Source organism: Cervus canadensis, chromosome 3, assembly GCF_019320065.1.
Source record: "Cervus canadensis isolate Bull #8, Minnesota chromosome 3, ASM1932006v1, whole genome shotgun sequence".
Classification (NCBI taxonomy): Eukaryota; Metazoa; Chordata; class Mammalia; order Artiodactyla; family Cervidae; genus Cervus; species Cervus canadensis.
The window spans coordinates 62,054,509-62,068,299 of NC_057388.1; the positions used below are offsets into that span (position 1 = coordinate 62,054,509).

The following is a 13,791-nucleotide window of genomic DNA, read 5'->3' on the forward strand; positions in this document are numbered from 1 at the left end:
CTCTCTGCTCCACCTGCTCCTTCCTACCCTGTCCACATGTCTGTCCTCTACGTCTGCAGCTCTATTCCTGCCCTGCAAACAGATGCATCAGTACCATTAAAAAAAATTTTTTATTAAAAAAAAAAAGAATCTGGGAGGGAGGTGGGAGGGCGGTTCAGGATGGGGAACACATGTAAATCCATGGCTGATTCATGTCAATGTATGGCAAAAACCACTACAATATTGTAAAGTAATTAGCCTCCAACTAATAAAAATAATTGGGGGAAAAAAAAAAGAATCTATTTTTTCAAAGGAAGGCACTTTTAGAAGTTTTACTTTTTAAGAGAAACCAAGGGCATGTGAGAAGCAAGGACCCTGAGTTAAGTCTCTGTATGGGTGAGAAGTCTCTCCAATATCAAAGAAAGGAAATGCAGAAGACTCTGGGGCCCACTTCTCTTGGCTGCTGCCCTGTTCCCACTGCTACCAGAGCTAAAGCATCTCCTATATCCAAATGCCTTTCAATCCTAAACTTCAGTACTGATGTTCACGTCTGGGGGGTGGGGGTGGGAAGGAACAGTGAAGAGGTAACCTGGAGGTCTTCTCTGAATTATTATTAAATATACAGAATTTGAACCTAAACAAGAGATCAGAATCTCCTAGTCTATTCCCCAAATCTACCAAACAGCTGTCCAAACGAAGAGCACTGTGGGCTTCTTTACTCAGCCTGGCCACCACTTCCAGGATCTGCTGGGGTCCCTGTCAGGAAGGTGGCCACCGCATCTTAGCTGCGTTCAGGCATGTTACCAACCACACTGTCCACACCAGCAAAGGACACGCCAGGAACACAAGTCACCAGCGTTCTCTCTCTCTCTGTAAAAGCCATCCACATCTACAAAGGGATCCTGGGACATAAGGGTAGCCCCCCTTATGAGAGCACAGTGGGGCAACTACTTTCTCCATTTTGCTCAGGAAGAGATCTCTTTCCTTTTTGTTCCACTCTGACAAGAAGCACACAAAAGGCAACGTTGATATCCATGCTTCTAAGTTAACGATGTGAAAATCACATGGTTAGAGCCACTGCATTCTACTTACATAGGATGTTTTGGATTCAGCATCCCAACAGTCACAGGCATAATGGGCCATCTCATTCTCCATGTGCTGTCGGAAGCGGAGCTTCTCTGGAGAGACTCCAACCTTCACGAGGTAGAGGTAGATGCGGCCAATGAAATAGCCCAACACTGAGTTGTTAATCACACCCTAAAATAAATGAATAAACAAACTCATAGATAAGTAGGCAAGCAACATGCAAACAAGCACAGAGGAATGAAAAAAAACCACAAACATTAAGGCTGTTGAAGGCCAAGGTACCATTTTCCATTATTTATCATTTACTGAAAAATCTTTGAAACACAAAGCAAGATAATTTATACAGCTTTCAGAATGATCTGAAATACCCAAAAATGTGATTAAGGCTATTTTCAAAAGTTTAACTGTCAAGCTAACAAGCAGATAATAATGAATGATGTCATTCAAAATCTTTCCACCATACTCACTGGGTCAGCAAAAATTCAGCCTAATACCTCATACCTTTTAAATCTACAGTACTAAAAGTGACATTCATAATAATGACTCTGTGGAATGGCATCTATTCCTTCTGAATAAAAACCTTAAGACATGCTGAGGGGACATTGCTACTGCTACTGCTAAGTCACTTCAGTCGTGTCCGACTCTGTGCGACCCCATCCCTGGGATTCTCCAGGCAAGAACACTGGAGTGGGTTGCCATTTCCTTCTCCAATGCATAAAAGTGAAAAGTGAAAGTGAAGTCACTCAGTCATGTCTGACTCGTCGTGACCCCATGGACTGCAGCCTACCAGGCTCTTCCGTCCATGGGATTTTCCAGGCCAAGAGTACTGGAGTGGGATGCCACTGCCTTTTCCGAGGGGGGACATTAATGTATTCTTATCCACTGAAATTTGTGAACCACATATAGTATAAGTCCCCTTACAACTTTAGTACAGAAGGGATTTAGAAATTGTCTAGCCCCATCTCCTACCACCTGCAGGGCTCTTCTCTGCAAAAGGGCTGACAAATTATCACTCAGCCTCTACCTGAATATTTTCAGGCAGGAAGCTCATTGTTCCCAGGGCAATTCATTCTATTATTAGGCAGCAACTACTGTTACGAAGTTTTTACTCACTCATTTCTCTAGGCAAATAATTATAGAGAAATTCTATTACATGCAAGACCTTATTCCAATTGTTATGAGTAATACAGAAGAGTTTAAAATAGAAAGGGCTTGCCTCCTGTGAGTCAAAATGTCTCCCCAAAAGCAGTCCATATTGTTAAAGTCAGATTGATGGGGGACCTCCCTGGTAGTTCAGTGGTTAAGAATCTGCCTGCCAATGCAGGGGACACGTGTTCGATCCCTAGGCCAGGAAGACTCCAGCTGTCGTGGGGCAACTAAGCTGGTGAGCCACAACTACTGAGTCTGAGCTCTACAGCCTGCAAGCTGCAACTACTGAGCCCACACACCACAACTACGGAAGCCTAAGACCCTAGAGCTCGTGCTCCACAACTAGAGAAGTCACCACAATGAGAGGACCACACCGCAACTAGAGAAAGTCTGCGTGCAGCAATGAAGACCCAGTGTGGCCAAAAAAAAAAAAAAATTGATGTGGTACAATGCAAACCAACAAAATTTTTCCAAGTACCCTGCTAAATTTTTTTTCATGTTAGTCCCAATGGCCCACACATTGACACATTCAGGTAATTCCCTCCCACTATAATAATAGTGTATAATAAATACTGTAAAAAAAAAAAAACCACATACTGTATCAAAATAAAGTGACTATCAAAATATTTTATCATCCAGTACACAGAATCTTCTGAGTGCTGAACTCCAGGAAGAGGTATGCTCTAAATTAAGTTAGCTATGGAATCTTACCTGTTCAACAGCATCTCCCAGGCGCATTTTCCGAGCAGACTGTCCACTGACCTGGGCTTTCGCTGAATACAAATAAAGGTAGAGGTCTGCCACATTCTGGAACTTGGGATGTTCTTTCTCACTGGGATCTACAAAGTGCTCAATTTCTGCCATTGTGAATTCTCTGAAAGCAAAAACATAAGGGATAAAAGCGGCACACTTAAAAAAATAAAGCCCTTATTTTAAACTTCCTTTTACAACAACACAGAATAATATGGAAAATGTTGTTAAAGAACAGATTGATACAGTTTTTTTTTTTAAAATTAGGAAAACCCAGGAACTTCCCTGGTGATCCAGTGGTTAAGACTTTGCTTTTCAATGAAGGGATGTGGGTTCACTCCCTGGTTGGGAGCCAAGATCCCACATGCCTCCTGGCCGAAGAAACAGAACATAAAACAGAAACAATAATGTAACAAATTCAATAAAGGCTTTAAAAATGGTCCACATCAAAAAGCAATCTTTAAAAAATAAAATTAAGAAAATCTGACCAAATGTCAGACACACACACAAAAATGAGATACTGAAATAGTGGCTTCCAAATAAAATGCTTTTCCTTAAAGCACGGGCAAGTCTTTACTAATGCACACTAAATGAAGTGCCTGATATTTACTTTTCAAAGAATGGGAAATTAAAAGTGAATTTAGCTTTTAAAATAGTCTGATTTCTTCCTTTTTATTGCTCTGAACAAGTAAATGACTGATAATGGCACCATACAGCTGGTGTCTTTAGAGTAACAGCTTCTTAAATGATGTGTTATTCAAGGCAGAGAACATCAGGCATGAATTGAACACCCTAACATCAAGCTAACTGCATAATGATGAAATAAATATGCACATAGTAATGGTTTCTCAAAAAGATTTCCCTGAATGGCAATTTAGTAGCTATTGGGGGGGGGGAATGTTTTAAGTTAATTTTATGAGTCAAAATCAAATCTCTCTTCTTTAAAACACACACATACAATTTACTAGGGCACTTCCATGATTATCTTAGATGTTTTAGAAGTAAAGAAAAATTGCTTAAATGGGTCCTAGAAATATATGAAATGCATTGCAAAAGAACTTTTTTTTTTTTACTTTTAAATGTCATCTCTTATTTAGTCCTGCAGCACCTATATCTTAATGACTTTTCAAAAGCTATCAAACATCTTCTGTGAGCACAGAAATGAGAGACAGACAGAGAAGCTTCATGTCTGTCCTCACAAAGCTTCCAACCAGGACAACAGCAAGAGAACACCTAAAATGAAGGGCAGATCAAAATAAGGACCCTGCCCAGAATCCCAAAATAATCAACTGCCAAAGTCTTTCCATCTGTTCTGTCAATTAATCCAAGCTCACAGACAGGAGATGGAAATCAACACTAGCACTGACTGTATCAGCTGTCTCTTGTCTTTGAGTTCAGAGACTCTACCTGGAACTGTGAAGACAAAACAGTCATCAAACTAGAAGACAGAGCCAGCTCCCCACCTAAACCAAAGGGATCACAGCTATACAAAGACTTACCACCTGCCAACTCTAGGTCAAGAAGAAGCTGTAACATTAAACAAGTCCTAGCCCTACCATGGAATAAAAACCACGGAGATACTGACTTGTGAAGGATGAGTGGATTTCCACCCAGGATCCTGCAGAGGCACATGACAAAATCAACCAAAATCCAGACGACCAGGGAATAAAATGGCAGGAAGCCCCAAAGGACTTTGCCCCCATTAACTCCTGGGACCGTTTCTCTGTTCTAAACTGCTCTCCCTGTTTATCACTTTTTATTCCACAGGCCCCAAGTTTTGCCTTACTTCATGGTCCTTTATAACCATCCAGCGGTTACCCTCTTTGATGTAAATCCTCTCCAAAACACTGGCTTTAGACAAGCTCAGTCTCAGACAGCTTACTCAATATTCTGAACGCAACCTTGCAGACACTTCTTTTTCCCAAAGCAAAAGGAAAAAAGACATGAAGAAACCCAGAGACTGAGAAATAAGACAAATTCAAGTCTGACAAGTTTTTCAGTGTTACAAAAGCCAGTTAAAGTTTAGGACTACTTTTCATTTTGCAGCAAGGCTCAGCGGGTCCTCCCCATTCCACTTCTCTAAGCTCCTTCCTCATGAACTCTCCCTTTTCTAGACCATTCAGCTGAAGGGACTACAGGCCTGAAGATAAAGTCCGGTGAGAACATAGGAGCGTCTCCTCAGAGGGTGTCACCAGGACTCACAAGATCAGGCAGGGGCTTTGCACGCTCTGATAAGAGTTATAGGCGGGATATGCTATGCCTGATGCTTGCTTACAGCAAGTAAGAACCATAGTTCAGTTGGTAAAGAATCCTCCTGAAATGCAGGAGATCCCAGTTCAATTCCTGGGTTTAGGAAGATCGCTTAGAGGAGGGCATGGCAACCCACTCCAGTATTCTTACCTGGAGAATCCCCACAGACAGAGGAGCCTGGCGGGCTACAGTCCATGGGGTCACAAAGAGTCGGACACGACTGAGAGAGTGAGCACAGCATGACAAGAAAAGAATAAAGGAAATGGGTGGGCTGCTGGAGCTGTGGAAAGTCTAAGAAAGTGAAGTTTACTGACATAGCCCATTTTTATATGAAATTTATTACCTTAAGATATCAGTAAGAAAATGTATAGAAATTGCAAAAACCTGTCATAAATAGCTAACTCATAATGAGAAAAACATAACTCAGCAGTGCCAAGAGGCCTTCCTGCACATTCCTGGATCCATCTGACAAAGGGAAGTTATTAGCACAGAGATAAGAGACTGTCTGAACTAGAGTCGACAGAGGCAAGCTTCCTAGCTGGACTTTCTGTCATAAAGGTGCCCCAAATATGTGGAGGAATACCAACTGGCTACCGAAACACCCTCACCCCAGCACCAGCAACTGTCTGCCCTGGATACCTAGGATGGCCCTTCTGCCGTAACCCTCACCTCCTTCTACCTCACCCTACTCTCATCTCCACCACCACTTCCAGGAAATGCCTGCGTCGACAATCAAGATCTTACCATCCTCAAAACAGAACATGAACAAGGGGAAAAGATCATTTTGGAGCAGATGTGAAACTTCAGCTGTTCACCCCTTCCCTTCAAACCACACAGTCACTCAAAACCGCCCATCATCCCAGAGATTACAACTGAAAGTAACAAACAAACTTTTTTGGAGGATAAAAATAAAGATATAATCATGTAAGAAAGGACTTCCCTGGTGGTACAGTGGATAAGAATCTGCCTGCCAATGCAGGGGACACGGGTGTGATCCCTGGTCCGGGAAGATTCCAAGCGCTGGGGAACAACTAAGCTTGGGCGCTACAACTACTGAGCATGCACCCTAGAGCCAGTGCTCTGCCACAGGAGAAGTCACCCCAATGAGAAGCCTGTGCACGCAACAAAGAGCAGCCCCTGCTTGCCGCAACTAGAGAAAGCCCGTGAGCAGCAACGAAGACCCAGTGCAACCAAAAATAAATCAGTTAAAAAATGATGTAAGAAAGAGGAAAGCTGTTTCAAATCAGCAAGCCTTTGTTTCCACTTCAATGCAAAAGTCACTCACTAATTTCACCAGCAGAACACCATGGGTGGTACCTGACTCGGATCAGTCCAGATCGAGGGGAGATCTCATTTCTGAAAGAATTTCCAATCTGGGCAGCAGCAAAAGGCAACCTTCCTTGGTTGAATTCCAAAAGCCGTTTGAAATTCAGGAAAATCCCCTGTGCAGTTTCTGGTCTCAAATATCTATAAATTTAAACAAATCAGTCTGTTACAAAGGAAGAAATCATATTTTCCAATAAATCTGAAATTCTAGATACAAATCCTAAACGTCCTAAACATCCTATTCACACAAAGCTGTATGGGCTCTAAAAATGTTTTAGAAATGGATATTTTCCTCAGTAGCAAACATTCTCACACAGGTAATAGAGAAGGTATCAGGTGATTGGTATGGAAATACCACTGTTAGAAATGTCATTTTATTTCATCACTCCAGTGAATCAAAGATGACTTCTCTTATGATGATCTAAAACCTTGGATATTCTCCTGATTAATCACTTACTTTGGAGGCAGATGACAATTTTAGATCCTTTTAAAAATAAAGTTAAGCATCCCTCTGCTGTTAACCCACATCAAAGCATAACCGTGGAACTATTAAAAAAAAGAAGCCAGTACAGGCTGACAATTAACATCAGAACTCACTCAACAAAACTATTATACCACGGCAGGCAATTTTCAAGGCTTTGCATATCATTTTCTTCTTTGTACCCAGAGACACAAAGAAATAGGGAAATCCAGAATGATCAAATCTTTGTGGTATTTTGTATTTTCAGTCCAAGGCTGCTTCTGATTTTCTCCACATTTTAAAAAGACACAGTCACTCAAATATACCATTATAGCTACTGTTCTCTTTTCAATTTTGCAGAAAATATTCTGTACAAAATATCACATAAGGAAGCAATCTCAAGAACCTACTTCAAAAGAAACATTTTATGGAAAAACATTTTTAAAACAAAAAATAAAAATTTACCTTCTTCTCACTCTAATATACCAATTCTTTTTATTTTTTGGTTTTTATCCAAATATAAGCATAGTTACAGTTACTATGCATATTTATTAAGTAGAATGTACTAAAATATGAATTTTCTTTTATGCTTTTCCATTTTATAAAAAACAGTAAAATTTTCTTATTTAACAGTTGCAGAGTATTCTACTAAAATAAACTACTATAATTTATTTAGCAGTCCTCAAGTTACTGGATGAATAGGTTATTTTTACTTTCAATTTATATACTCTTTTTTTTTTTTTTTTTGGCAAAGTAGTCACATTTATTTTCACATCCAAAATAAAATCCCATTACGTCATTGCTTAAAGACAAACAGCAAGAATTAGATGCTACACACCACTTTCAGAGCACAGATTATCTTGAAGTATCTTTTAAAATCCTCTTTTAAAGTAGGAATAGTTAAGGACATATTAAAACTAGCTGGGTTTTTTTTACACCAAGAATTTTACTGAACAACATTTTCGCTGTTTTGTTCCACTATCTTCTATCATTAATTAATACACTCTTGATAGGTATACCTTCCTTTCCTTTTGAATTCTTTCCTTAGATAAATTCACAGCAGTGGGAAGGCAGGTCAGAGGTCATGGCCCATTTTTATGACTCTCTGTATTAACAAAATGAAAGGCTCATCCTTGGCCTCTTTCCACAAAATATCCTAAATCAGCCCACTGTCTTACTAAAATAATTCCAATAATACATTGTCACAATTCATTTTTTGTTATTCTTTACTCTCTACTCCAGGAAACATGACCTAGCTTTATCTAGCAAAACCTATCCTGTCTTACCCTAAAATGAGACCATGAGAAAAATATCTGAGGCTATGAAATGGAATACTTTGACTAAGTTTGCTAACAATGAACAAAGAATCTGGACATATAAATTCTGGATCATACTGCAAACTTACAGGTTTTCTACTCTATCTGCAAAAACCACCTTTTCATGAATCAATAAGCTAAATGTATCCTGTCCAACAGGGTGGGCCACATGTCTAGTGATTAAGACTGTTTCCACCACAGGGGCCACAGGTTCCATCACTGGTCAGGGAACCAAGATCCCACATGCCATGTGGGATGATCAAAAAATAAATAAATAAATAAATAAGTTTAGAAATTCAGTTCCCCAGAAGCACTAGCCCCATTTCAAATGCTCAACAGCCACATGGTAGTTGCTAGTGGCCACCACATTGGACAGCAACAGCTTATAGAATATCTCCACCACTGCAGAAAGTTCCATTGGGCAGTGTGATCTACACTAAATGGTTTCTAAAGTCTCCCTCAACAACAAGTTCAATATTCTTCTAACTCATTCTTCAACTCTCTCTCCTGCCCTATGCAGTAATAACTATAAGAACTGATGATTACAGACTTCTGTATTTATGCCCTCCCCAAAATGACAATATACACTAAAAAAAATTATACTAAGAATTAGAAGAAATAAAATTTTAGAATATATCTATCATTATTACTCCTTAATATATTGGTCTGCACTTCCTACAAATCATTTTTCAAACATTTTCCTTCATGGTTGATATTAATATTTACCTTTTATTACAAATAGTTGGTAATAATATTACATAAACAATAAGTGATACATACCCAGGCATGTTTCCTCCAGGTCCAATGAAGGTCTTAAACATTAAGTTAAAAGGCACTGGAGGGGAGAGATCATTTCCAGTGGTGGGAGATTTTACATTGTAGTTTACAAAAAGATCTGCAAGTTCTTGCTGTCCATAGTTATCGAGCTAAAGAATACATCAAGAAAATGATTAGTGTAAGAGACTGAGAAAAAACAAGGCATAACAATAAAATATTATATATAAAACCCCACCCACCATTAAAATTCACCCAAAATAAAGATATCAGATTAACCTAATCTTCCAGATATCTATATTAAAACCATACCCAATTTACATAGTTTACATTCACCAACAGAGAAATGGAGTGTCTTTGTAGAACCGACCTAAATTCACACGCGTACCATTTCACAATGAAAGGCAAAATATCTCGTTCAATTATAATAGTTATTGGTTGACAAGAATCATGCAAATAAGCTTACACAATGAATTTTACTACTCTGTATTCTTAAGAGTCAGGTGCACTTCCCTGTCTATTAATTAAATGTGCATGTAACTTTCCTCTCCCATTAGATATTATGGGAGAAGCTTGAAGGCAGAAGCTGTGTCTTATTCACCTCTGCATTTTCAGTGCACTGCACATCCTATACATTGATGACCAATGCCAAACCCTCTAAAATGATATATGATCTCCAATTCAAAAACCTCGAATGACTATGACAAACCATCTAATAGTAAAGAATATTTAAAACTTAAAAAACATCTAATAAAAATAATTAGATACATCAACTAATGATTTACGGCCATTTGGGATCAGAAAATCCTGAGTAAATTGCCCAACTCCACCACTTATGGGTTGTGTGATTCAGGATCAAGTTCCTACCTAACCTCTCTGAGCCTGTTTGCTTATCTGTAAAATGGGGTTAACAGAATCTATCTCGCTTCTTAGCCACAGAGGGTGAATCAATGCCTTTTAGATAAACTATTAATATCACGCTTCATAAAGCTGAGAAAGAATCACAAGCATTAACAGATGCAGAAAATGCTATTATATGCTGAAGCAACAGGCCCAGGAAATCCTTTGGGGCCATTTCAGTATCAGGCCACTTCCATGGGTTTCTAACACTTCACTGAAGATTAAATTGACAAGAATACAGAACTGACCCTTGAACAACACATGTAACTTATAGCCAGCCCTGTTTATCCACAGTTATTCTGTATCTGCAGATTCAACCACTTAAAAACTGTGTAGTACTGTAGAATTTACTACTGAAACACATCACAGTGTAAGTGGACTCGAATAGTTCAAACCATGTTGTTCAAGGGTCGAGTGTGTGTGTGTGTGTGTGTGTGAGAGAGAGAGAGAGAGAGATCACATATATGTATGACATGGCAATCAAAATCAAAATCCAAACTGTTCTCCTGGAACAAGTACCTGATGAAACAGAAAGTCAGTGCTCAAACTATAAATTATGACTTAACAAAACAACTACTTCCTGTTTCTGACAATTTATTTGGAAATGAACAAAGCTGTTAAGATCAAAGACACATACACACAAAATCCCTAATAAATCTAAAATTCTGAATGTAAAAGAGAATAACTTAGGTGCAATCTGAGGTGCTTTTCATGTCTTCTTTCTAGTAAGGGTCATGTCTCTAGAAAAGGAAGGAAATGAGAAATGGGGGTGTGGCTGTAACAGTATCAAAGTACAAGAATTCATTTTCTAAACCATAAGCAACAATGTGGAAGAAATGAGTTTCAAAAAAGGAATAAAATATACTTCATATGGCCCAAAATAAATTGGCAGATGAGCCAATAGCCAGAATAAGTTTTTCAATTTAAATAACGAAGGAGAAAATTTCTCAGCTAATGTTGGGAAAGCCAGGTACTGCAGAGGAAAATCAGCAGGTTTAAAAAAATCAAGGCAACAGTGGACAAGTGTCCAGTAATTTCCAGCAGAGGAAAGCAGTGTCAGGGAGTCCTCAGTTTAGTCACTCAGTAGTGTCCGACTCTTTGCGACCTCATGGACTGCAGCACACCAGGCTTCCCTGTAAATCACCAACTCCCAGAGCTTACTTAAACTCATGTCCATCAAGTCAATGATGCCATCCAGCCATCTCATCTTCTGTCGTCCCCTTCTCCTCCCGCCTTAAATCTTTCACAGCATCAGGGTCTTTTCTAGTGAGTCAGTTCTTTGCATCAGGTGGCCAAAGTATTGGAGCTTCAGCTTCAGCGTCAGTCCTTCCAATGATATTCACGACTGGATTCCAACATTCCAATATTCCAATGAATATTCACGACTACGACTGACTGGGTGGATTTCCTTGCAGTCCAAGGGACTCTCAAGAGTCTTCTCCAACACCACAGTTCAAAAGCATCAATTCTTTGGCACTCAGCTTTCTTTACAGTCCAACTCTCACATCTATATAGGACTACTGGAAAAACCATAGCTTTGACTAGACGGACCTTTGCTGGCAAAGTAATGTCTCTGCCTTTTAATATGATGTCTAGGTTGATCACAGCTTTTCTTCCAAGGAACAAGCATCTTTTAATTTCAAGGTTGCAGTCACCATCTTCAGTGATTTTAGAGCCTGAGAAAACAGTCTGTCACCATTTCCATTGTTTCCCCATCTATTTGCCATGAAGTGATTACACCAGATGCCATGATCTTAGTTTTCTGAATGTTGAGTTTTAAGCCAACTTTTACACTCTCCTCTTTCATTTTCATCAAGACGCCCTTTAGTTCTTCTTTGCTTTCTGCTATAAGGATCGTGTCAACTGCATGTCTGAGGTTATTGATATTTCTCTCAGCAATTCTGATTCCAGTTTGTGCTTCATCCAGTCCAGCATTTGGCATGATGTACTCTGCATATAAGTTAAATAAGCAGGGTGACAATATACAGCCTTCATGTACTCCTTTCCCGATTTGCAAGCAATCTGTTATTCCATGTCCAGTTCTAACTGTGCTTCTTGACCTGCATACAGATTTCTCAGGAGGCAGCTCAGGTGGTCTGGTATTCCCACCTCTTGAAGAATTTTCCAGAGTTTGTTGCGGTCCACACAGTCAAAGGCTTTGGCATAGTCAATAAAGCAGAAGCAGATGCTTTTCTGGAACTCTCTTGCTTTTTCGATGATCCAACGGATGTTGGCAATTTGATCTCTGGTTCCTCCGCCTTTTCTAAATCCAGCTTGAACATCTGGAAGTTCAAGGTTCACATATTGTTGAAGCCTGGCTTGGAGAATTTTGAGCATTACTTTACTAGAGTGTGAGATGAGTGCAGTTGTGTGGTAGTTTGAACATTCTCTGGCATTGCCTTTCTTTGGGATTGGAATGAAAACTGACCTTTTCCAGTCCTGTGGCCACTGCTGAGTTTTCCAAATTTGCTGGCATATTGAGGGCAGCACTTTTGCAGCGTTATCTTTTAGGGTATGAAATAATTCAACTGGAATTCCATCACCTCCACTGGCTTTGTTGGTAGTGATGCTTCCTAAGGCCCATTTGACCTCACATTCCAGGATGTCTGGCTCTAGGTGAGTGGTCACACCATCGTGGTTATCTGGGTCATGAAGATCTTTTTTGCACAGTTCTTCTGTGTATTCTTGCCACCTCTTCTTAATAGCTTCTGCTTCTTTTAGGTCCATACCATTTCTGTCCTTTATTGTGCCCGTCTTTGCATGAAATGTTCCCTTGCTATTTCTAATTTTCTTGAAGAGATCTCTGCTGCTGCTGCTAAGTTGCTTCAGTTGTGTCTGACTCTGTGCAACCCTATGGCCATCAGCCCACCAGGCTCCTCTGTCCATGGGATTCTCTAGGCAAAAATACTGGAGTTGGTTGCCATTCCCTTCTCCAGAAGAGATCTCTAGTTTTTCCCATTCTATTGTTTTCCTCCATTTGTTTGCATTGATCACTGGGGAAGGCTTTCTTATCTCTCCTTGCTATTCTTTGGAACTCTGCATTCAAATGGGTATATCTTTCCTTTTCTCCTTTGCCTTTTGCTTCTCTTCTTTTCTCAGCTATTTGTAAGGCCTCCTCAGACAACCATTTTGCCTTTTTGCATTTCTTTTTCTTGGGGATGGTCTTGATCCCTGTCTCCTGTACAGTGTCACGAACCTCCATCCATAGTTCATCAGGCACTCTGTCTATCAGATCTAATTCCTTGAATCTATTTGTCACTTCCACTGTATAATCATAAGGAATTTGATTTAGGTCATACCTGAATGGTCTAGTGGTTTTCTCTACTTTCTTCAATTTAAGTCTGAATTTGGCAATAAGGAGTTCATGATCTGAGCCACAGTCAGCTCCTGGTCTTGTTTTTGCTGACTGTATAGAGCTCCTCCATCTTTGGCTGCAAAGAATATAATCAATCTGATTTCGGTATTGGCCATCTGGTGATGTCCATGTGTAGAGTCTTCTCTTACGTTGTTGGAAGAGTGTGCTGGCTATGACCAGTGTGTTCTGTTGGCAAAACTCTGTTAGCCTTTGCTCTGCTTCATTTTGTACTCCAAGGCCAAATTTGCCTGTTACTCCAGGTATCTCTTGACTTCCTACTTTTGCATTTCAGTCTCCTATAATGAAAAGGACATCTTTTTGGGGTGTTAGTTCTACACTCAGCCTTACTTATTCATACACAAGTTAGAGGAAATCTTACTTCTTGGATGAAAAAAGAAAAAGGAAAAAAAAAGCATTGGTTGGGTTTTTTTTTTTCATCCAAGGAA

General features: G+C 39.7%; 1 protein-coding gene across 1 annotated transcript in view; it reads right to left on the reverse strand.

Annotated features, from left to right (window-relative positions):
• Positions 1–13,791, reverse strand: part of GARS1 (glycyl-tRNA synthetase 1) — a 43,008-nt gene that overhangs the window by 16,632 nt on the left and 12,585 nt on the right. Inside the window, exons 7-10 of the mRNA XM_043463272.1 lie at positions 9,097–9,242; positions 6,532–6,681; positions 2,926–3,088; positions 1,072–1,236 (exon numbers count right to left, since the gene is read on the reverse strand). Coding sequence (XP_043319207.1) covers positions 1,072–1,236; positions 2,926–3,088; positions 6,532–6,681; positions 9,097–9,242 — 624 coding nt within the window. The remainder of the gene's footprint in view (positions 1–1,071; positions 1,237–2,925; positions 3,089–6,531; positions 6,682–9,096; positions 9,243–13,791) is intronic.